The following is a 24,615-nucleotide window of genomic DNA, read 5'->3' as shown; positions in this document are numbered from 1 at the left end:
GGCAAAACGGCCTCTAGCATCATTCCATGGTGGGGAACCTTGCATATTATGTACATACAGCATACTTGTATCAGAGTACCTTACAGTGAAAATAAGTATGTGGCTTATTCTGTCCAGAGATGTTTAAAAATAGACCTCCAGACTGAGGTCTTTTGGGTTTGAAAAAGATTCCTATTTAGGCTTGTTTTTTAGCTTTGTAGAAAGAGCACAAAGAAGAAATTAAGCTGGCTTTACTTAAAATTATTTTAAAATCACAAGTCTGCAAATGTACTTCTAAAGCAGTTATCCTGACTCTAGCAGGATTTGATAGTGTTTACCTCACTATTGATTTATGGATGTTGACAGAGCAGCATGGAATAAAAGAAATAGCTTCATAAATTCAAGTCTTTCATCTGTATAGGGGTTTTATGCTGTTCTCTCAATTATCTCCTTTCCATTTCTGTAAAGCACAGTTTGGGCAAATTCCTAAATGAAACCTTCTTTTGGGTGGAAGATCAGTATGGCCTTGACTGAAGTCTGTTATGCAGTTTGCTAAACCAACAACTATTAATAACACTTGTACTCTCACCCCCCAGGTGCAGTCCATCCAGGTCAGGGCTAGGGCAGCGTGGCTGAGCATCAGTGCTCTGTGGCACTGCTTTGTGCAGTAGTAGGTTTTTTCCATTGATTTCATCTTGTCATCTACATAACTCAAAAAGTGTTTTCTGTAGCTGAAGCTGACGCCAGGCAAATCTCCATGCTCGGATGCAGACTGACTCCTTTTGAAATTAGGAAATGAGATTTCTTGTCATTGCCACAATGGTCAGTTTGGCTCCCTAGCCCCTGTGGTAGTGCAGTGAGGCAGGTCGTGTGCCTTCGTGTATCTCAAGAATGGGCAGATTCTGGTTTGAGAGAATTATTTCACTTCAGGTTGAAGTTCAAGTATCTCTGTTTTATGTGCTAAATGATTTTTATTGTAGCTGGAGATCAAGTCTCAGCAATCAGTGGCTGCTCTGTAACCACTGAAATGTCTCAGAAAAGGGGGGAAAAGGAATGGAACAACATAAATCTTTTCTATCAGTTGCAAGACTTAAATTTTGGGAAAAATCTTAACTTACGTTGTCAGGAATGGGTCGAAAGGAATTAGGCTTGTATTGTTTAGAGAAGGAAGAGAGACGGTGTAAGCCTTGTGCTTTCCGGAGGCTGAAGTAGAGAGGATGGTAATCCATTGTGTTTTATTGTCACTGGGAATATTGCATAAAATACTACACTTAACTTAAAATAAGGATGATCCAGGCTCTGTACAGAGAAGAGAATAATAATAAGAGTTAAGGCTGGGAGCAGATTGCTGAGACAGTTTTATGTTCTCTTTCTGGAAAATTTTGGAAAAGGATTGGATGAAAATTGGTCTGGCTTTGCCTCCCTTTTTCAGTGACGCTGAGCTTAGACACTCCTTTGGAGTTCCTTTTTGCTAGGGGCTATATGATTTGCACCTTGGATTTTGTAAATGCTAAGTAAAATATGTCTTTGCCTAATACCTGTCTCTTCACTTAAATGAGCCTGCAAAGTAAACACACTATTTTAACATCTTGTGTTTCTAATCTGTAGCTGGTCCTCTTCGGAGTTTGACTTGAATGAAATCCGCCTGATAGTTTACCAAGACTGTGAGAGGAGAGGCAGACAGGTCTTGTTTGATTCCAAAGCAGTCCGCAAAATTGATGAAGCTGTGGTTCAGGTATGAAATGTTAATTTTGCTGTTGTCTTACTGCTCTTTTGTTTTCCTTTAAAAAAGCAGTTATTTTGTTAAGACACTGTCAACTTCTTAATCTTGTGATCTTTCACTGTGATAGCTGCAACAAACGTGTTGGGTTACAACAAGCCTATGAACATATCTGATATTCGGTATTTATAATATAAATATGGTATTCAAACGTAGCAATCCAGATTTCCTTTCAGGCAAAGAAATCTGTTTCCCTTTAAACTGAGTATTCCTTCAGCCTTTCTAATGTTGACTGGGTCTGCTTTTGTTGTTAGCCCTGCCTGTACAATCCATTTCAGTGATGTTCACCATGTGTCTAAAGGTGCTTTCTTTGCTTTGGTGTTTGGAATAGGAAAGCTGTTGTCTTTATTTGAATTAAAACAACTTCACTGGCTAGCCACATTGTATTGTGTAAGCATGACACATGGCGATATATATGGCCATGTAAGTTTTGGTGGCATATAGAAACAAGAGCAGATGCTGTCAAGATGCAAGTTCTTTTTGCTGCTCTCCAAGCACACAAATTGTGGAGTAAAGCTTTCAGCAAACTTAAGTCATTTTAAGATCAGTAAACCAATAGTGGTTTTGGTTTTCTGGTAGTTTTGCTTGTTTTTTCTGTTGCCTTTATGTTTCTCTTCTACATTGAATTATTTCAAATTTTTGTTTGTTTTGGAGGGGTTTTTTAGAACCAGCAGCTTCAGCTTATTAGACTAGTATGGTTTATTGCAGAGCTATATATATGTATACACCTGTATAAGCCTTATAAGAACAGTCATAACTTGTAGAACTTAAAAAGATGCCCAAAAGCAGGAATCTATATTTCAGTCACACTGTAAATATGCTATTGTGCTGAATCAGTAAGACTGATGAGCATCATCAGCTGATGTCTGATCATCTACTTAAGAGCATAAATGGGTCAGACTGGTTGTTAATCTTGCTTCTCCTCTTCCTCCACCCCCTCCCAAAATCAAGGTCATTACTTTGTATCTGAAGTTGTTGTATAGCAAACAGCATCTTAGCAAAAAATACATTTCTGGCTTCATTTAAATATTCAAATTATTCCACTTGCTTGAATACTTTAGCTGAAAGTTGACTACAAAATGTACTATCAGAAACTCTCTATGCAACACTGACATGAAACAGATTATAACCTCTCTCATAACACATGATACAGGCTATAATCTGTTTTCTAGCCAGACACTAATCTAGGTACCCTCTTAAAACAGCCAAAGTACTTTGAATACCATGCAAACACATAGACATTAAATTGATTTTGGGTGTTTGGTTGTTCTCATTCAGCAAAACTAAATCTTGATTCATTTAAAATTAAGACAAAATTACTTTCAAACTCAGTCCTGTTTAGTTTAAAGTCGAGGAAGCATATGTGTGTATACTGTGTGTTTTTCTGAACTACAGTAAGGCTTATTCATATTGAATATTCAAATACATGATTTGTCTTTAACCTGTTAATTCTACCAAATGATGGATTATTCATCCCTTTTTTTGGCTGGCTGTTCTTTTGTTTTAGAAATATTTTAATCATTTGGGGAGCGCAAGTTATAGGTGATCTGAGTGATTAATTGTACAAATGATGACAGGAATTTGTTTGTAAGAAACTCGAAAGCTGAGATTTTGCTAACATAAATTTCAGCACATATTGCAAAGAGTAATTCATAATGATTGGGAATGATCTTCCCATGAAAGTGACTAATTACTCTGATTATATTTCACTCCTATGAAAACCTATCTGACTGTGTGAATGTGAGAGCAGTTCTCCACTTGCTCGGATGCTGGCATTTAAAAAAATATTTTGAAACTGATACATATTTTTTTAACCAAATAAGAGTATTCTTTATTTCTGTTGCTTTCCTGTAATTTTAAGAAGATTCTTGCCATGATATCTTTACAAATGGGAGTTTTCTATTTACTTTCATAATTTTTATCACATTGTTTGTTTTGACATAGAAAATGGCCGATGAGGCTTCTGTAAAGAGTTCTGCCAAGAACTGCCAAGCAAGTAATGGGAACAACGTTTCTTCCCATAGTCCCTCTATAAGCTGTATGCAGAATATCAAAGAACACATACCGAAGTATCAGGTAATGTTTGTTATTAGTTGCTTTTCCTCCCAATTTTACTGAAGAAGTTAGTTTATTATAGCCTTCACATAGATTCCTTGAATGACTTCGACTTCTATTACATTACAGCTTAATTTGAACCTTGAGATACCTACTCTATCCTTAGAGAGTTGTAGAATAAAAACATGTAGGTGCATCTTAACCTTTTGGTCTATTATCTTTCAAGGAGTTGTGAAATATATCTAATAGCATTTTGTCATAAGAACGTTGTAAGAAGCAGTATACTGTTCTCTGTTCATGTCTGCTTATGGTTTAGGTCAGTTCTGAAGAAGCTGTTGAACATGATCTATTAAGAGTCCCTTAAGTCTGTCTTACTATAACGTTAAATTTTAGGTACTCTGGCTCTTTCATAGTAAAAGCGTTAGTTAGCATTTCACCTAGAAAAATGAAATTTGAAGCATGTATAGGTTAAGGTGGAAAAAGAAAATAATTACATTTAACTGGAAAATTATTTTCTTCAGAATTAATGAACTTCTCTTTGTATTTGCTATTGATGATCAGTTTTTGAAACAAAATAAGTAACTGATCTGAAGACTGCATTTCTGAGTGTTAGCACAAATCTTTTTCCAATAAAAAACATTTCCATGAAGCTTTCTACAAGAGCGGGGAAGGTGAGTTCACTCATTTGAATAAGGAAGGCAGTATATTTTTGGGGATCCAGACCGCAGAATCCATCTCTCGCTAACATTTACAGCTTTTATCAAACACTCTATTATATGGGAATGGCTATTTCTTTGGAAATGCAGTAGGTCTTTTTTTTCTCTCTTGCCTTTGGAGGTCCCCCTGGGACAAGGGTAGCACTGCTCATCCAGTGAGCAAAATGCAGGATTTTTTCCTGCTGTGCTTGTTAAATGCACACTGTGTGCACACTGATCTTATTCTGCATGGAAAAGATAAACTTTTTTGTGTTCTCCATTCCAAATGCATCACTGTGGCACTATGTTAAGTTGAAATAGGATGCCAAGTTATTTTTGACTTTGCTGTTTCCATCCATCTTCTTGTCTGTGTAGTACACCAGACCAGCCTCCGATGTCAATATGCTGGGAGAAATGATGTTTGGCTCAGTGGCAATGAGTTACAAAGGCTCCACCTTGAAAATTCACTACATACGGTGAGTGTCCTCTTCTGTGATACACTGTCTTGTCAGCCACTTGGAATTGATGACTCACTGAAGTGACTGTTTATCCTTTCAGCTCTCCCCCACAGCTGATGATAAGTAAAGTCTTCTCAGCCAGGGTAGGAAGCTTCAGTGGAAGCAACAATAAGTAAGAACATCTTTTTTTATATATAATTTTTTCCTTTTCCCAGCCAGTGCGGTTGTCTGTCTTTCTTTCTCCTTTTGTAGTTCTGGTAGAAAATTGGGAAGGCAGTTGTGGAAAAGAACACTCTGAATAGATCCTAGTCAGGCCAGCCAAGTTTTTAATTAAAAAAAAAAAAAATCTCCAGGTTTCTATTTCTTAATTTGTCTGGGACATGCAATAAAGTTCAGAAGTTAGGTGCTTTGGACAATCAAAACCTTCATCTTTTCCTGCTGTCAGAAGGGTGAGGAAGGGATATGTTGAGACTGCTTTGTCCCCATATCCCACTTCTGTTTCCTTCAACAGATACACTGTTCTGTTGTACCTCCTCCCCAAAAATGGTCAAGTATGAATAAACTGCATCCCAAATGTCATAGAAAGAAGCTTCCAGTAATTCAAATATAAAAAAATAAATGCCTGTTTGCTTTCAGTTTCAGAAACCTACTTGTCCTTCAGTTTGGTGTGAAGTTAATGTTCAGCCTTCTTTTATAAAATGAACCTAAACTTAAGCTAATATTAATGCCTATTGATCACATTCTAAAGGAAGACTGGCTTTCCCCCCCCTGTTTTAGCTTGCAAGATAGCTTTGAATACATCAACCAAGATCCCAGCCTGGGGAAGCTGAGCTCCAATCAGAATGGGTTGGGAACCTGTCGCAGTGGAAGTAATTTAGGTAAATATTTCCAGGTTCTATGTCTTTCTGACAACACAAGGCCATCTGTTCATTCAGTTTTGGCTTTTTTTTCCCAGTACATCACCTCCTTGGCTTTTTTACTTTTTAATTTTTCCCTCCATTTTTTTCCATTTTCTCTACGTTGCTTTTGTTTCCTAGGTGTGTTACAGCTGTGTAGCAGCAAACTGCTGCAGGGTGTGTCTGAAGGAGGTCCCCTCCGGCTCATCCGCAGTGCTTCTTTCTTTGCAGGTTTGTGTGGAATGCCAGCCACAGTGTAACCCATCCATATGCACACACAAATCCAGCTCCTTCTGAATCTTTGCAGGACATGCATAATTAGTCTCTAGAAACAGAGGGCTAAAATAGTGACAACACGTGTATCTGGCATATACTTAAAAATATGTCTTCTGAAAACATGGTTAAATTACTGTGTTTAATTGAAAAGGTATTTTTATGCAGTGTTTTTAGAAATGAATTAGCTCTTATGTTTCTTAGAGAACTTATGTTTCCTGGCTTATTGCTGGTTTCTTGCTAACATGCAGGTGTCTTGGTGGTGTACAGCTTTTTCTTTTATCTCTTGCTATTTTTTAATTTGATGGCAGACATTCAAAATTCTTCAGCTAAGTCTGGGAAGCTTTAAGGGTTTTTTTCCTTAAGCAATATAAATTTCTTTAATTCTCAAAACTTTAAGCTACATAAAGTCTCCTTTTACAGGCAGAATGATGATCCATGCAGGTGGGTAGATCTCAGGCCTAATTACTTCTGTTAATTGAAAAAATGTGAATTAAAATATCAATGCAGTTTCTTCACAGCCTTTGCAAATCTTGCATGCTCTACAATTTGAGTAACTCTGCACTACTAACACTTTGATGTAATGTGACATAGGTTGAGTATTTCTGACTGTGAGGCTTTGTGGACAGTAAATCTCAGCTTGGCAAGTGAAACAGAAGCTTTTAATGGATCTTGTGCTAGCTTATTTCATTATGATTTTTACCTGTGTTAAAGGACAATCTTGCATGCTCAGAGTTTACCAAGAGTGACAGATGAGGGTACCACCAGCCTTCATTTTCAAAGTATATCTGATTTCTGATAATGCAAACTGTATCCATATTCTTAAGCTCCTTAGAGATGTTTTTACATTTACATTGGGGCAAATAATCTTCCTCTAGTAACATGATACTCAGCAAAGGCTACTGTTTGCTGCCACCTCTCTTCACACCACACTGATTTTGTGCAACAGGACAGGATGTAATTTTTTTGGTGTATGACCTTTAAACTTAAACATTTTTCTAAAATGTTGACAAATACTATGATGAATTATGTAATATTTTCTATTGACCTGCTCTGTTTGTTTTAGCACACAGCACACCTGTTGATATGCCTAGCAGAGGACAAAATGAGGACAGAGACAGCGGCATTGCTCGGTCAGGTATCTGCTGTCTATCTTGTTTGCCTGCTTTTTTAATTGTTACAATTCTTTGCTGCAGTGATTCACTTGAAGTATAGACACCTCATGACCTGTAAATCCATAATTGTTTTTATCTGCTAGGTGGTTTGCCTTCTGCATTTGCCCCAAGCCTTCATGCAAACATATTTGTAATTATATTCTTTGTTTACAGCCACCATGTTTTAGATTCTTAGCCAATTTATAATTTGGAGGAAGAATTGGTTGGAGCCTTTCCTAGTGCAAATGAAGAGAAATTGGTTTTTTACACTGAACAGAAAAAGGAAGACCAGAAGTTCTCCTGTCTATTGTAATGGGAGTGCGGCAACTCTTGGGAGAGAACACTTTTTTAATGAGAATAAGATACATTTTTAGTAGGTTTTTGTGGGGACAGTCTGCTACTTTATAACAAATGAGTGTCCTCAAGCAGCAAGATTTATTTAAAGTAGTTGTCTCTCCTGTTGCGAGTGAGTTGTGTGAAAAAGATCAGCAAACAAGAGCAATATTTATGAGAAATTCTTGTTAGAATATGAAGAAAAATATTTAACCAGCACTCTTTGTAATTCATTGTATGTGGGATTTCTTGCTTTCTTCATAGCATCTCTGAGCAGTCTTCTGGTTACTCCTTTTCCATCTCCAAGCTCTTCATCATCATCTTCTAGCAGCTACCAACGTCGTTGGCTCCGAAGTCAGACAACCAGTTTAGAGAATGGAATTATTCCAAGATGGTGAGTGTAGCACCCTTCTTCTTATGACGAGTGTTTGGCAGTAATTTAAGCTAAACAGAGCTTAAGCCTCTTTTCTTTAAAAGTACAAATCTTGTTATTAGATGTTCTTGACTCGGACTATCTTTGTGTTATGTAAGATTGCCAATATGAAAAAAAAGTTTTGGTTGAATGTGAACTTCAAAGCCCAATTTGGAATATAATTATTTTTATTGAATACATAGGCAGTGTGTAATTATGGTGTGAATGTATAGGCTCTGTATGAAGCCATATTCTGAAGAATAGATTAAACTGTTTCTGAAGGAGCAGAGCATCCTGTTGAGATGAAAAGGACTGTAACAACACTGCTGCCATAATGATTTTATACTATGATGAAGTCTGACTAGTGAGCAGTTAGTGAAATTTTGGAGTAATAGCCCATGACGACTCTCTTGGCTGGTACAGGATGTTCCTGATGTGACTTCTGCCAAAACAGGAAGAAAAAAAGCTGTGATCAAAGAGCTTGGCTTCTGGTTTGGAATTTTATTAGCTTTTGTAGCTCAGTGGCATAACAAAGCATGGAATGCAGCAGAGTTTTCATAGCTAATAAGCAAATTCTTCTCTTGTCATTTGCAAAATAGCAAATGGTTCTTGATTATCCTCTCTGTACTTATCTACCTGTAACCAGAGATGGAATGGAGTTAGTGGAGACCTACAAGAAATTCATGCTATTTGGCCTGTCTCCCTTTTCAGTTAAGAGAAGTATAAAAGCTGCCAGTTAAAATGTGTAGTCAGTAAGGAATAAAAATTAAACCCTGTTTGAAAAGACTTCTTTCCCTAGTGTTAACCAACACTTGCAGCTTATTCTGGGTATTCTTAGTGTGAGTCACTTTTAACATGAAGAATTGTGCTATGGTGCTAATGTAGCAGTCATGCTTTCTAAATCACACTTGCAGTTGAGAGTAAACTGGTTGCTTTGGGTAAACTGAAGTACTTTTTAGTCTAGTTTCCTAAAGAAATAAGGCTGATAGCAGCCCATGTAAAAAAGGTTAAACACCTAGGCTAAGTTAGATCATTTTATCCTAGCTTAAGAAGTAGCCAAATTTTCACAAGTATAAATTTCTACAAAATGTTCTAAAAGCTACAAATTGTTTAGGAGAAAGTAGCCTCTTTGGGCTGCTTATTTGCTGTTGTCAGCAGGGGTGTTTGGGTTTTTTTCCCCACACTGGAGAACCTACGCTGGGGAAAGATACTGGAAAAAGCACATCACTGTCTAGTACTATTCTTCAACTGGAACTCTTTCTAAGCCAAAAAGCCTCTTCAGATACTTGTTTTCTGGTTACTTGCTAGAGGAATAGTAGGCTTCTGGTTGAATACTTCAGTACCACAGATTTTGCACCCCAGGTTTTTACAGCCAAGATTCTACAGTCTCTGTGATGTTTTAGGCAAATAGGTCAAAGAAGTTGAAATGTCTAGTTGGAACTCCACATAGCTGGTTGGCAAGCAAGCTAGATTAGCAGTTTTGTTGAAAAGGCTTCTCTCTTAGATCTAAATTCTTCAATTTCTATTCCTGGGAAGCAGCACAAAAGTTTCTGATGCTTCTTAGATGCTGACTGACCATCCTTTTCCGACTTCCTTGGGAATTTCTGTCTCTGTATGCAAGTTCCTGAAGTTCAGATGAGGTTATGTTTTTGTCTTGAACTCTGTTTTCCCACAAGCTGTTTTTTGCTGGGGTTTAATTGTGTATTTTATCCTGTGTTCATGGACTCATACCTCTGTGATGAGAATTTTTTGTATATTTAACTTTGTCAAACCAATTAAACTGTAAACCACTTATTTTTAGAATGGCTTAAGAACGAACGCTTAGCCCTGAGCCTTTCCTTTTCTTAATTGCTTCATAGTGTTCTATAAATACTACAGACTCCATTTCAAGATAATTCTGATATGAAAAGACTTCAAACTTTTAATTACCAGTCACTGGTATTGCAGTCCTAACTTAAAAGAAACTCTAAACCCAAGATATTTCCAGATGAGCTGCTGCTCAGAATGTCTCCATGGCTTTTTTGTCTTTTTTACCCTTTTCTCCTATAATTTCTCAATAGATTAAAACCCATTATTCAGTTGAAGTTGCTTCCAACAGACATTTTGTCCTTACTGTTTTACTTATTTGTGTGTGTGTATGTGTGTGTATATAAAAACACCATGCTTTTTCAGTGAAATTGATCAAGACTTTAAGCAAGAAAAATTAATAATTTTGGAAATCCAGCCATATCAATATCTAGCACTAGAAAGCTGGTATTTATCGAAGAACAGGGTGAGGGAATTGCCACCCTTTTGTATAATCACAGTAAAACTTATGCTGGGCTGTTGTTTGTGGATATCATCCATCAGTTGCCTGTGCAAAGCAGTAGCTTGGAATTTACATCAGGTGGCTATGGAACTTGACTTATGATTGAGTCTTGAAAATCTCCAAGGATGGAAATTCCACAGCGTCTCTGGACACTGCTGTCCCCTTGACTGACCGTTTTTCCCCCATGTGACGTTATCTGCAAACTCACTGAAGGTGTGTTGTGATCCACAGACTAGGCTGATAACCAAAACATTAAGCAGTATTGATCCTAATAGCAACCCATGTGTAATATGGAAGAGAAGAGGCATAATTGTTGAAAGAAATGTGGCAGAACTATCAAGGAAATAAACAGAACTTGGAGAAATAATAATGGTTGTAAAATAGCCACTGGGTGGGTGGTTTGGAGTTTTTTTCCTGGTATTTTTACAGTTTTAAGCAGAAAACTAATCTTTCTAAGCTGAAGTCTACACAGCTTTGAGCTGGGCAAACATGTATTTGTAGGCATCAAGTTTGTGTTTTCACAGTAATTGCTAAGTGGTGACATTTTGTCTTCAGTTAAAATAGAAAGTTTTATTTTCTATGGTTAAGTGCAAACATCCATCTTAAGATGCCAGAACAGTGTAGGTAGTATAGGTTATGTTTCCCAGCTTCCTTCATGAGCAGCAGTCTAGATTCAAGAGCATCATACATATGCTGCTGAGCACCTAGAGAGGAGCTCTAGTGCTGGATGCAGTTCATGGCTCCAAAGTTACCTTTAACCTTTTTTGGTTATGATTTTGTGTGGTGTATCTCTGTTCTCTTTTCTTCATCTCCCTGAAAGATAAATCCAGGAGGAAGGTGTTCACACCAGGCCTCTGTGGGGATTGTCTTCTCTTCCTATTTGAACAGGCACAGGGTTTATCCATGAAAGTGTCAGGTATCCTCTGTTCAGAAACATGTGATAGCAAAGCCTTATGTAGTCAGTCAAAGGAGTCCTACAAATTAATTACCTTCCACTGTATAGAGAGCTATGGATAGAAGCTGAATTATCTCTCAGTACACAGGTAACTGTCCTAACAAATCTGTCTTACAGGTCCACTGAAGAAATGTTTAGTATGGCTGATGAAAGCTGCAGCTCCAATCCTGCAATGGTTCGGAGGAAAAAAATTGCAATCAGCATAATCTTTTCTCTGCCTGAGAAAGAAGAAGCACAGAGAAACTTCCAGGATTTCTTTTTCTCTCACTTTCCTCTTTTTGAGTCTCACATGAACAAGCTGAAATATGCAATAGAAAAGGTACAGAATACTAATTTGGCATAATGTGGAAAAATGTCAATCAGAATGAAGTATTCTAGAATCTGATAGATGAAGAGTGGGAGAAGGTGCGTGGTTTCAAGCTTGCCTCCCTCCTTACACATGCAGTCTTGAGCTTGAGCCCAGTGTAGGAACTCAGCATTTGCTGAAAGAGGTGCAGTTTCTTTTCTAGACAGAATTAGAATGTAGAGTCTTATGCTATGGGTGGTTTTTCTTTCCTCCTTGCTGTATTTCACTTAGAAGTTTTCTTGACTCCCTGGAGACTGTGGAAATGATGGTACTCTATCCTTTCAGGTAGTGTCTAAAAGAGAGGCACAAAATATTTGTTGCTGTCTTCTTACTCTTGAAAATATTCTCTTCTGTCCCCTTGCCTAGTATTTTAAGGATTGGTCTCCTTTGAGGTGGAGGGAGGTTGGCATTTGTTGCTGCCCAGAGTGGCTGTATAGGATTTGGGCTAGATCTTAGTTATTTTGACATGTTAATGAAGTTTAAAAAGATGAAGAATGAAAATCCTTTAAGCAGCTGTTTTGTGTCTTTAACTCTTAATCAAGGCCATGATCTCATGTAGAAAAATAGCAGAATCCAGCCAGAGAGTGCAGGTTTATATCAGCCGTGTCATGGATGCCCTGGGAGAATTCAGGTGAGTTGATGGAATTCTGAATTACAAGGAGAGCGCTTTTCATACCCCTTGAAAGAGATTTGTCACTTTCAGTTATATGCAATTGAATGTAAGGTCTTGTATTTTGACATTCTTGAAGTTAGCGTGAATGCATCTTCTGCATTGGGAAAATGTTTGCAGAGTACTTTAGCATAACCAGCTCAGCTGTTTTCCAAATGAGAATGAAAGTAGTTGTATTGCACTCACATGTTCCTGGGATTGTCAGTTAAAGTCTAAACATCTCATGAAGAGCTGGCTTCTGCTGATGTCTGTACAGTCGGGTGGATTGATGTACTTGGGCAGATAGATGTGTCTACTCCTAGCCATAGATGCTGAACAATGTAATTGGCAAGAAAGTTGCAGTCAAAAGTTCTCTTTTCCATACTTGAGAAAGGATGGGATGGTCAAAGGCTAAGGAAGTCAGCCCAGGAGAGAGAGAAGGCTTTAATGGAAGGGAGTTTGTGTAATATCTGGAATGTAGAATCAAATTCATTCAATGAATAGAATAGGTTCTTCTTCCCCTCAGACTTATTTCTGAATGGTTTCTCTGAATGAGGTTCACATGAGAAGGCAAAAAAGGGAAGCCAAATACGTAACTCATATGAAGACACTGGGTTACTGATAGTATGAATTAAATAGACTGGTGTTCTGGACACTAGTAATTACTGGAAGAGTAAAAACTCTCCCGGTTTGTTTAGTCTCCTGGATCTTACAAACAAACGAACAAAAACCCAAATTAAAATCTGGACGACAGAAGAGGAAAGAGGCTACTTATATTTATTTGCAGAATTTAAATGTGCATGTTAACACTTATTTTTTGGGAATTTTCTTTGAGCAGAGTTACCATCTGGAACCTATATTCTGTTCCAAGGATTGCAGAGCCTGTGTGGCTTAATATGATGTCCAGCACCCTGGAAAAGAATCAGCTATGCCAGCGTTTTCTTAAAGAATTTACATTTCTGATAGAACAGATCAACAAAAATCAGTAAGCTTCCTCCACTCCTTTTTCTTAAGAAAAAGCTTGTGTGCTTCCCAGTGCATGAGAATATGTTAAAGCACTTAATGGGGTGTTCTTTTGCTGGTGTTACTTAGGACATGCTTTTTTTAACTTTCTCCTAGGTTCTTTGCTGCTTTGCTGACTGCCGTGCTGACATACCACCTGGCTTGGGTCCCAACAGTGATGCCAGTTGACCATCCTCCCATCAAGGCCTTCTCTGAGAAGCGCACGTCCCAGTCTGTGAACATGCTGGCAAAATCCCACCCATACAACCCTCTCTGGGCACAGCTGGGTCAGTATGATTTGGAAAGCTTCAGATTTTTCTATAACAAGCACCTCTGTGCATCCACTCCTTTGAGATAAGGGCTACTTGTGATCCAGGTCACATTTCCTGTTACCAATAGGTGTCTTTTGCCTGATTAATCAGAGCATTTGGAGGCCTCTTTGCATGTCCTGCTTTTTATTCGTGTTCCTTGTTGACATCCTCTCTTTCACTGTCTGGTTGACTCGCACCATCTTAACACCTCTAGAACAGGTGCTGTGAATGGTCTGAGCAGTTTGGGAAAGAACAAGACGGAATAAACTGGATTGAGAGCATATACTTGGGCCTTGGAAGCCCTTTGTAGTTGAAATTGGCTACCTCCCTTTGTCTTGTCCTCCCACAGCTAGGATGGGAGAGTAGGGCAATAGATCAGAATTCTGGCAACTGGCAGTACCTCCATTCGCTTATTGTTATATGAAGGGACTTGGGGCAAGATCTTTTTTTTCTATGCTCTCTGTCTCAGGCTGGTCTCTACAAATATTTTATACCTTGTAAAATTATCTTGATACAGGGGACTAGATAACTGATGTTAAGTGAGTAAGAGAATGAAAGCTGAGAAAGTAATCCTGTCTCAGTGGTAAATATTTGAAAATTCCTCCTCTTCTTGGCAGCAGATGAAAATCTGACATCAGACTACCCTTTACTTTAGCTGATATGGTATATTGCCATATAAAATAACACACATGCACACTGAGGCAATGATGGTATTTACTCTGTGATGCTGGTGCTGTTTCTTCCTAATTGTCTCAGGCTTCTTATTCTCAGTAATCTCTGTGAGTGATTTGTTAGTTTACCAATGTAGTTGAATTGTTTCCTGGTTTAAGATGTCTTAAACATTATGCAGAGGTTAGGCTGAAGGGAAAATTAGAAGTGTGTTCGTGGTGTTGAGGATGAAGCCAGGCCTGGAGTTACAAAAACCAGCTGGACTGGAGGCGTAAGCTCAGTAGTAGCTCTTGTGGTCGCTCCCAGAAGTCACCACTGGTGACTAATCAAGAGTCTGTTTCTCTTTTTGTCTTGCCAAGTTCTCAGTGCTTGAACTCAAAATGCTGTCTGATTTTGTTTCATTCTTGTAAAGCCCAAAAATCTGTTGCTGTTGTGGATGCAGAAACTAATTGTGAAAAGTGAGATGTTGCCCTCTGCTGGTCCTTTTCTTTAGGAAGAGGGAGGAAAATCAAAAAAATCAAGTCTTGGTGCTTAAAAATGGAAATGACAGGATTTTGATGTATCTATCTTTCCATCTTCAGACCTGTATTTTCATTGCATATTACGTATCAAATGCAAGTACATACTGATAGAATAGACAGTCCCTTTATCATAAGGACATAATGTCTCTTAAAAATCAGCTTCATTCTAATGATACTAACAAGTATTAGTATGTTTTGAAGATCGTAATTTTGACTTGTACTCTTATTAGTATTTATGCTAATAAATACTAATAAATAAAGCCAGTTGTGCAAATGAACTTGAAGCCTGAATCTGATTTCCATAGCAGCTGTGCTCAAATCAAAAATAAGACAATATATTCCAGTTTCATTTTCAAATGGATTCTCCTACCAGCCTTTGAGATGAATTGAGAAGTCCAAAGCCCGCTTTTGGCTCCTGAGGAATGAATTTGCTGGCTTGTTAGGTCCTGGGGTTGCTTGCAAGGGTGTCCCTGAGAGAAGATGGCACCACTGATGCCACCACCCAGGAGCCTCTCCAATGCATCACTGGCATCATGGGAAGTGGCATATCTTAGGAAGGGAGACAGTAAGAGAGCCATGGAATTACTGTCTCACTGATCCTTATTTTGTAGGAATGGAGTTGGAAGCCTTAGTCCTTTTGTGTTCTGTACAATGAGGAAGAGGCTGGACATAAATGTGCTCTTTGGGGTTTTCTTTGTCTGCATTAGTACTGAAACCAGAGGCCCCCTTGGCCTCAGAAGAAACCTTTCTGAAGCCCTGTTTATCACTCATAGTATAGTGTTGCTTCTTGAGGTCTAGCACAAGATCCTGATGGCAAGCTCTGTCCAGAACAGAATTTGAGCAGCCCAGAGGAAGGACTTAGCACCTGAAAGCAGTCTGGTAGATTAGCAGGTAGCTGATGACGCCTCAAGGTAGAGAAGCCTGCTTTCCACACTTCAGGTAGCTGAAGAATATTGAGCTTTTGTGGCTGTCTCCCATGTGCTGGTGAGATCAGCCATAGTTTGGTTAAGCGAAGACAACTTAGTGAGTGTTCTCTCTGATGGGTGTCATGTGAAGACAACTGGGTTAACTCCTCCTAGGAATAGATACTTCTTGAGTTAGCTATCTTTGACACAACAGGCATGTAAGCATTTCCTTACTTAGGTTTCCCTCCCCTTATGTTTACTTCTAGAACTCCAGAGTAGGAATCATGTAGCTGATGGATGATTATAAGCAGCTGAAAGATAGTTGCAACTGTCCCAAAGAAATATGTTGAAAGTAGGATACATACGACCTTAGTTCTGTTAAAAAGCGATTCTTCAAGATAAATAGCAAATAAGTTGTTCTTGGGGAAACTCAGATGGTGATGTAGTAGTGCCTACATTTCATATTGCAGTTGTGTTTTGATTTTCTACTTCTCTACTGCCCCCTGCCAAACTTAAATACTCATGTGAGTGAAGTTGGCTCCCACATACATAGCACGTGCCTTGCTCAATAGGGTAGTCACATGCCTCTTTTTTCTGAACCTCATTTATTAAGCTAATATTTATTATATATATATATTTTTTTTTTTATCTTAGTCCTGAAAAATGTAATTAAGATTTTTGTCTGTGTAAAAAAGCCTGTATAACAGAAAGGTCACTGCACTAAAACAGAAAAACCTTGACGTGAAAGAAAATTAATAGAAAAATAGAAAATAATATAGCTGGCTTCAGAGTTTTGCTGGGTCTACATTCTCTTTTGCCCCCTCTTGTGTCAGTTTGCAGGTGATAAGGTCTTGTAAGCAAGCATTGTGTAAATTAAATCTTAGTGGCTCTTAACAGAAAATGAGTAATAGCAGCTGATTCCTCATAAAAACCCTTCTGGAGAAAAGCCAGGTGTAAGAAGCATTCAGGGACTTCCTTTGTTTTCCTTTGTCTAAGACTTTTATTAATTTACTGTGGAAGAAATTAACTGTCTAATTGTGTCCATAGTAAATGCTGTTTTTCAAAATGCGTTGAGTTTGAACAGTGTAGGTTGTATTACCATGCAGCATAAACCTGTGCAATTTTTTCTTTCCTGCATAGGTGATCTCTATGGTGCCATAGGCTCTCCAGTTAGATTGACTCGGACTGTTATTGTTGGAAAGCGCAAGGAGTTGGTGCAGCGCTTGCTCTATGTTCTGACTTACTTCATCCGGTGCTCTGAGCTGCAGGAGAATCAGCTGACATGGAGTGAGAAGGCTGGGGAAGGAGAGCAGGTGCTAAATGGAAGCAAGATCACAACTGCACTAGAAAAGGGAGAGGTAGAGGAATCTGATTATGTGGTTGTCACTGTTAAAAATGAGCCTGCTCTTGTGCCTCCAATCCTACCTCCAAAGAATGATGTAAGTAAGAACAACAGTACTGCAGAGTGGGTGCATGAACCAGAAAGCACTCAGGCTGTCCCAGTCTCTTCAAAAGAAAAGGGGGAAGCAATAGGAAAGGCCAATCAGACCTCTGAAACATCTGTTGACTGTCTAAACAGCAGTTTTTGTAAAGGAGCAGCTGATGGTAGGAAAAGAGCTGTCACTGATACAGGAATTGTATCCTGCCACTCTGAAGAATCATCTAAATTAGAGGATACAATGGACGTAAAGAAAAACAAGAACCAGAATGAGAGAAAAGTGGAAAAGCAGTTTTCTAGTAGATCATCTGCCCTACCTTGTCCTGAAAGGTCTGGCCACAGGAGTTCGCACTTAGAAAAGGTCACTTTTCAGATTGGAAGTTCAGCATCACCAGAGTCAGACTTGGAAACTCATAGAAGAGAAATGGAAGAAAATCTGAAGGCATTAATTAAAAATCCAGAGGTGATCCATTGTGCCTCAAGTTTCACAAATCTGACTGTGGATGCTTCTCAGAATCAAGAAGACAGCTGTGAAGCTGCCTTCATACCCATCAGTAAACATAATATTTGTTATGCACAAATCCCACTGTGTGAGGAAAAGGAAAGCATACTTAACCAACATATGGAAAGTAAAGGAACTGAAGTGAATTTAATTAACTCATTATCCAGTGAACTGCTTTTGCCCACGGATAACATAGAAACTGTAAAATTGCCTAACATGAAAGAAAATAGAACTTTATGCTCTGGCAATCTGGAGAACTATTCTTCTGACTGTGTAGAAGCAGATTCTGCTGTCAAACAGGATTCCCCTAAAGCAGGTGCTAAAGATGTCCCCTATGGGGATTCTGGAAGGAAAACCTCCTTCAGAGTTGAAGGAGATATTCCAAGGAATGAGAGTTCAGACAGTGCTCTTGGAGCTAGTGATGAAGAAGGTGATTGTTGTATCCCTGATGAAGTGCATCATGATAACATCAGCAAACGACTTGAAGAATTTGCAGAAGTGGAACTTCCTTTGCCAAGGTATAGAAGTCTGATTAATTTAAAGCTAAATGGAGTCAAAAGCTGTAGCTACTTTGGAGTTACGTAAGGTTTCAAGTCTGAAATCTTTTGGGATCTTGACTAAGTTCCTTGCAAACAAATTAGTAGCAGACAGTGATGTGGTTAGAATTCTTGTAAGCAGATTTGGCAGAAAGAAAACAAATAGAGCAGGTTTAATAAAGTTTTATGACAAAGGTATTCTTTACATGCCTAACAAAAGGTGATCAAACTTTTTATGCAAACTGAAACATTTAATGTTGACATGTAGATAGAAGATTTGAGGATTAGCAAATCTTTGCTTAAAAAGCAAACTGTCTAGATTTGACATAATTAAATCAAATACAGATTTGGAATAAGCATGGGCATGCTGTTTAAAGTTTTTGAGCATTACAGGTGCACATGATGTTTGATGATGCTTAAGGTCAGTTTCTAGACTTACCTTAAGCATGAGAATTGAAGAAAACTCAAATTTAGCAAAATTGTAACCTGCAGAACATGAAGTTCATACATCCCACAAACTCCAGTGCATGTAAATTTGCTTATTTGCAAGTTTGAAGAAATCAATACATTATTAAACTTCAGCTTTTAAAATTCTTACTTCAAAGAGCACCAGTACATGTTTCTGGTGTGAACATTTATGTACACATGGAGTACAACTGTTGATAAATATTTGTAGTAGAAGCAGGCATGACTTTGCATTCATGCAAAATCTGAATGCAGTTTGTCAAGCAAGAGTCTTACCTGCTTTGTATTTTTGTATTTCAGGTCAAACACCATCAGCAGTCAATGTGTGAAAAACTTTGGAAGATCACTTCTGGGTGGTTACTGTCATACATATATACCTGATCTAGTGCTGCATGGAATAAATAACGATGAAAAACTCAAGCAGTGTCTACTAGCAGATCTACTTCATGCAATGCATGTGAGTTAAATACTGAGTCAGAGTAGGAGTTGTGATATTACTGAAATCTACAGAAGCAGGTTATTTCAGTAGGTTAATTTTTTTACTTACCTGTTCTGAACAGCCACACCTACTATGTCTTTTTTGAAAGATCTAAGCCCATAATTCACTATATGCAAAGCCTGTTCATGCAAGAATCGTGTGCTTTCCTTTATTACTTTTAAAGCTTTTATTCAAAGATTAACAGAAGGAAGATTGCTTCCAACTTCAAGTTACAAACAAGGAAGAAAACCCTTGAGCTTATTTTTTACATCACAATAGCAGACAAAATTACCTGTATTTCAGAAAAATTACATGCAAGTTGAAACATCTTATTTTGCCACTTAGTGGCATGTGTTGCAGGTCAGGTAAAGTCTTGTTGAAGCCTGTATGATACTAGTCTGTAGCAGAAATGACTGACTACAGAAGATAATTGCATATAGATAAGAACTTTGCTTTGTTCTTTCTCTACTGTTAGTACTCCTAAATTATAAAATTTATTACTAACCTTTCTCTGGAACAACGGTGTGACCTCAGTATGCAGTTTAAAATGCTTATCTAGTAATTGTCAGCAGCTTCTCTCTGTAGCAATTAAAAATCATCCTGTTGGTATGACTGCAGGTACTACCCAGAACAGTGATGTGTATCTGTATTTTTAAGCAACATCAGATTGGTCTAGTGTGATGCTGGCTTTTCTTTGGTGGGTGACAAGTGGACCATGGCAGCTCTTGCTGCCAGGAGAGCCAGTGCTCTCCTGGGGTGCATAGCAAGAGCATTCCAGCAGGTCAAGGGGGGTGAACCTGCCCCTCTACCCAGCCCTAGTGAGGCCACATCTGGAGTGCTGTGTCCAGTCCTGGGCTCCACAGGTCAAGAAGGATGAGGAGCTACTGAAGAGAGTCCAGTGGAGAGCCCCAAAGATCATTTGGGATCTGGAACATCTTACTTCTCAGAGGAGACTACACTGAGAGGGGATCTCATTGATTCATATAGATATCCTGAAGGCATGTGTCAAGAGAATGGTGCTCAGCAACGGGACAAGGAATAATGGCCATAAACTAAAACAAAAGAAGTTCCGTCTCAGCTTCTGAGGAAGAATTTCTTTATGTTGAGGGTAGCAGAGCACTGGAACCAGCTCCCTAGGGGGATTGTGGAGTCTCCCTCTCTAGAGACATTCAAAATCTACCTGGACTTGTTCCTGTGTCACCTGCTCTAGGTAAAGGGTTGGATTAGAGGATCTCCAGAGGACCCCTCCAACCATAACGATTCTGTTATACCCTGCTTGATTGTGCGTAGTAAAATCCCTCTCGTATCTCTGAAACATTGAATGTACTTTCACCATCACTGGATCACTGTAATTATTACACTCTTCATTTTGAAAGAAACTAATCTCTTCAGTGTAGGGGGAATACATGAAAAAAAAAATAAAATGGATTAGTGACTTTCAGTCACTAATGAAAATCAAATGTCTCGATCAAATTGGCAGATGCAGTGCATGCTGCTGAATGTAAATCTTGCACTGAAATTGGTATTCCTTGTCAGTTTTTGAGATGTCTTTGGTTCCCTAATGGACAAAAACATGCATTGAATCACTTTCTTACTTGCTACATCAGTGTGAATAAAAGTGGAACCTCAAACTGAACTGTGGAAATGTATATGAAAGTATCACATTAATGTATTTTGTTTCTGTTGCAGCACCCAGTGCTAGATGAGCCCATAGCAGAAGCTGTCTGCATTATTGCAGACACAGATAAATGGAATGTACAAGTAGCTACAAGCCAGAGAAAGATGATGGACAGTGTGAAGTTAGGCAAGGATGTTCTGGTTTCGAGTCAAGTATCAAGTCTGTTGCAGTCTATCTTACAGCTTTACAAACTCAACGTCCCAGCTGACTTTGTAAGTATTTCTTTATTGAAGGCCAAAGCTAATGGAAATTGTTTAGCTCAGATAGCAAACATAGAGTTCTGTAACCTGTGTTGCAATATCAGTGAACTAATGCTTGATATAATTCAGAGCTGTTACAACTTGTTGTAAAGAATCCATGCTACAGTCCAGCAATGGATACTGGTTTGCCTGTGATTTTCATTAAATAGATCAGATTAAAGTTAATGATTCTAAAATACATGTGCCAGAACTTAAGTTGTTTAGGCAATTTTAGCATGGTCCTCATGTGTTTATGTTTAAGGCTCTTACATTTGGTTTTTAATTTTTTTGTACAAGTTCCATACTTCTCTACTCTGAAAGTTGTTGAAGTGTCTATCTACCAAATTCTGGTTCTGGCAAACAACTTTCTCTTCAATCCCATGCAGTGGATGCCTCTTCTCTCTCCCCTCCAACTAACTGTGCCTCTGTTTGTTTACTTGACCCTTCCACTTTATACATATTTTAGCAAGTGCTGCCTTGGGTAGCTTTGCTAATGGCTCCATAGGATTGATGAGATGAGACACCTGGGAATAGGAGGGTTGCAGCAGGGAATGTTACTTTGTCATGTTGCATATTCCCTATCCCACAGCATCCTTTCCTGTCCTCATTTGTAGTGGAGTTCATCAGAGCAAATCAGTAATGCTGGTTTTGCTGATTACAACAAAATTACCCACAAGTCTGACTGCAATAACTGTAATTCACTTTTTAGCATGTGCTTGTTGGTGAGGGGAGGATGGAGTGTTTTTTTTCAGTAGTCACCCCTTTTCTAATCAACAGAATTGATTTGTCCTTCAGCAGATGGCCTTGAGAAATTCTGTAGGAATCCCATGCAATGACTGCGCTAGCATATGAGGATGTAGCTAAACACTAATAGTTCTAAATAGTATTGGTTGGCATTGTTTGGGGTTAAATTGGTGGTATTGATTACACTAAGTTCTTCAAGTCAAGCATTAGGCAAAATATGTAGGTACTTTTTTGAGTGTTTTCTCTGGATTCTTCTGGGCATTGAAAAATATGCAACTATGGTTGAAATTGTATCCTAACTAGTGTTAGCACAGTCATGCCTTAAATCATGCCATTTTTAAACTGAGTAGTTTATTTTGCAACTGAAGTGTGCTTTCCAGTGTTACCTTAGCATTTGTATATGCAGTTTCTATATGGTTTGTGTGGTTTGGGAGGTGTCTGGAGGCAGAATGATTTTCAGGGTTTTTTATTTCTTACAAAAAGGCGCTGTGAAGTGATGATGCAAGTAGTTTCTAAGCTTTTCATAATTGGTGTTTGATCATTCTGTCGAGGGATTTTGCAATCTGCTAAACCAACGTCAGTGCATGGAAAAGCTAAGTGTTCCTAAAATCTAGGAGAAGTGTTACATTTTCGTACTAGCATTTCAGTTGATTTAAATTTGGATAGAAACGGAAGTATTGATGTACTCATATCAATCAGAGATGACCACAATGCAGTATGTTTGAAGTTTCCTTTAGGAGTGCATATATCTTTACAGGCAGTTACTGTTCAGATGAATAAGTATTTTGGGGGTTTTGTGGTACCAACAAAAAACAACCCAATTTGAGACCAGATGAAAGGCAAGTGGTGATATCTTTGTTGTTCCACTTCAGACTGATAGCTGTGCTGCAGAGAGCTTTCCAGTATGCCCTGGTGAGAGGAAAGTGCTGATTGCAACTGCTGCATTTCAGCAATATGTCAAAAACTTTGCCTGCACCTTTAAACTCAGTTTAAGCTATTCATCTATTTTTAGAAGTTACTTGGCTTTTTTTCCATTTGGTCAATGAGAGAAACTGCAGAGGACCCTAATATAAGAAAAATAAAAACTTGTGGACACTGAACAAATTGGGTTAATATATCAAGCTTGTGGGGAGAAATGTCTTTTGATGCTTTGCTGGTATTCAGAAGGAATAGATCATATGATGTAAACAACCCTTCTTTTAAAATAACGTGGGATTCTTCCTTGCTTGCTCCCTCATAACTCTAAAAAAATAATAAATCTGTAATTCTTAACACAAATACTGGAATTGAAACAGATTGAACTGCTACTTTGTGATACAGCTGCATGCTCCCCTAAATGTGCCACTGAGAAAGTGCTCATAGGCTTTTTGCATGAGGGTTACCTGTCATGGAAAAGATAAGAGTGCTGGCTTCCCTTTTGGCCAGAATCAGAAGTGTTATGATTATAATGAATTGAGTGAAAATTTGCTTAAAGCAAATTGATCAAACTGTTAAAAACTTTCTGCCTTTCCTCCATTGGTGGCAGTGATTTTACTGTATTACCATGTAGCACGTTTTTTAAAATACCTTATTTTCCATTATTAAGACTTGATATTAGCTCATTGAAAGAATAATTAAACATTGTCTTGCTCCAGATGATCAGAAAAATACATATTAGGCTGCCTACAAGCCTGAGTCCTTCTTTTCTCATTAGACTTTTAATTAACAAAACTGGTCTCACTTGTAATACTTATGGTTTTCATTCAACTCCAGTACATGGGATGATAGCCTGAAGCTATTTGCTGCTACTGTTTCTAATTGCTGTCTGTGCCTTCTAGATGATTATATGTTTGATAATGTGTGGTTCTGCATGTGCTTCCTGTTTTCATCTCCTGATTTCAGAGAGCTGAACTAATTTAACTTTTTTGAAGTGGTCATCCCTGTGAAAAGAAGGAGTATATCAAGTTTGAATGTACCTTTGCCCTAGAACAAAATACCTGATAAGACTTCCTACCTACTCAGCTTGTGAAGACATGCTGCCTGCTGCCCTTGTCTTGCCAGAATAACTAACCCCTCTCTCTCTCCTTGAAGCCAAGGTTCATCTCCTCTTTTGTAGTTGGTATATGAGAAATTGCCATGAATCACATGACTGTATTTAAAAATAAAATGCATTTCTAGCATTCCATTGCTGGAAGAACAGTGGAATGATTAAACTGAGGTTTCATCTTGAACTATTAACTTTTGGCAATCAGCATCAAATGTTGAAGCAATTTTAAACTAGAAGTACTTAGGAAGTATGAAAACAAATGCCTAAAAAGGATTTGTAACTTAGTTGCTACAGAAAAGCAGTCAGCAAAAGAGCTGTAGTTCTATGATGAATAAGGTAGCTGTGTCTTCTACTTCCTCAGTCTTAGTTTCTTGAATGGCACCAGAGCCTTAGAGTTAGAATGATAATTTTAGAAACTGTTGTCTTAACCAAGTCTTTCAGAAAAATAGTACTGACTTATAACAAGGACATCTTGATCCAAGAATTCTGCCTTAATGCGTAGTAAGATATATTGAGTGGTTTTGAACCTCATTAAAACTGTTCAATTCAGCAGGAATACAGTGACTTGAGTGGAAATAGAGGTGCAGTTTGTGCAACAAACTTGCTGCCCAAGACAGCTGGAATGCCCCACTTCTATGAGGGGTTTCCTCTTTGTGGGTTAGTGTAACTTTTTAATGTTTATAGCACAATTGTAATAAATCCAATTCCTCTTCTAGATTTTGGAGTGGAGGCTTAGTTTATCTTCTGAGATAGAAGGTAAAGCGATGTGCTTGCATTTCTGTAATATTTGCATGTGATTGCAAAAGCT

The 24,615-nt window shown here is 38.3% G+C and overlaps 1 protein-coding gene across 3 annotated transcripts in view; it reads left to right on the top strand.

Moving 5' to 3' along the window:
* The window catches only part of FNIP2 (folliculin interacting protein 2), a 50,702-nt gene that overhangs the window by 20,882 nt on the left and 5,205 nt on the right, over window positions 1-24,615 (top strand). The window contains exons 2-16 of one of the 3 annotated variants that reach the window (XM_066317647.1): window positions 1,588-1,714; window positions 3,704-3,835; window positions 4,885-4,985; window positions 5,068-5,139; window positions 5,745-5,845; window positions 6,005-6,094; window positions 7,203-7,274; window positions 7,888-8,017; window positions 11,416-11,617; window positions 12,187-12,275; window positions 13,132-13,278; window positions 13,413-13,582; window positions 16,842-18,159; window positions 18,943-19,099; window positions 20,810-21,010. In XM_066317647.1, the coding sequence (XP_066173744.1) occupies window positions 1,588-1,714; window positions 3,704-3,835; window positions 4,885-4,985; window positions 5,068-5,139; window positions 5,745-5,845; window positions 6,005-6,094; window positions 7,203-7,274; window positions 7,888-8,017; window positions 11,416-11,617; window positions 12,187-12,275; window positions 13,132-13,278; window positions 13,413-13,582; window positions 16,842-18,159; window positions 18,943-19,099; window positions 20,810-21,010 (3,109 nt within the window). Of the gene's footprint in view, window positions 1-1,587; window positions 1,715-3,703; window positions 3,836-4,884; window positions 4,986-5,067; window positions 5,140-5,744; window positions 5,846-6,004; window positions 6,095-7,202; window positions 7,275-7,887; window positions 8,018-11,415; window positions 11,618-12,186; window positions 12,276-13,131; window positions 13,279-13,412; window positions 13,583-16,841; window positions 18,160-18,942; window positions 19,100-19,304; window positions 19,770-20,809; window positions 21,011-24,615 lie in introns of those variants that run through there. The other 2 variants (XM_066317649.1, XM_066317648.1) reach the window with 2 other exon arrangements.

Source organism: Sylvia atricapilla, chromosome 4 (assembly GCF_009819655.1).
Source record: "Sylvia atricapilla isolate bSylAtr1 chromosome 4, bSylAtr1.pri, whole genome shotgun sequence".
NCBI lineage: Eukaryota > Metazoa > Chordata > Aves > Passeriformes > Sylviidae > Sylvia > Sylvia atricapilla.
This window is presented reverse-complemented; position numbering and strand designations above follow the sequence as displayed.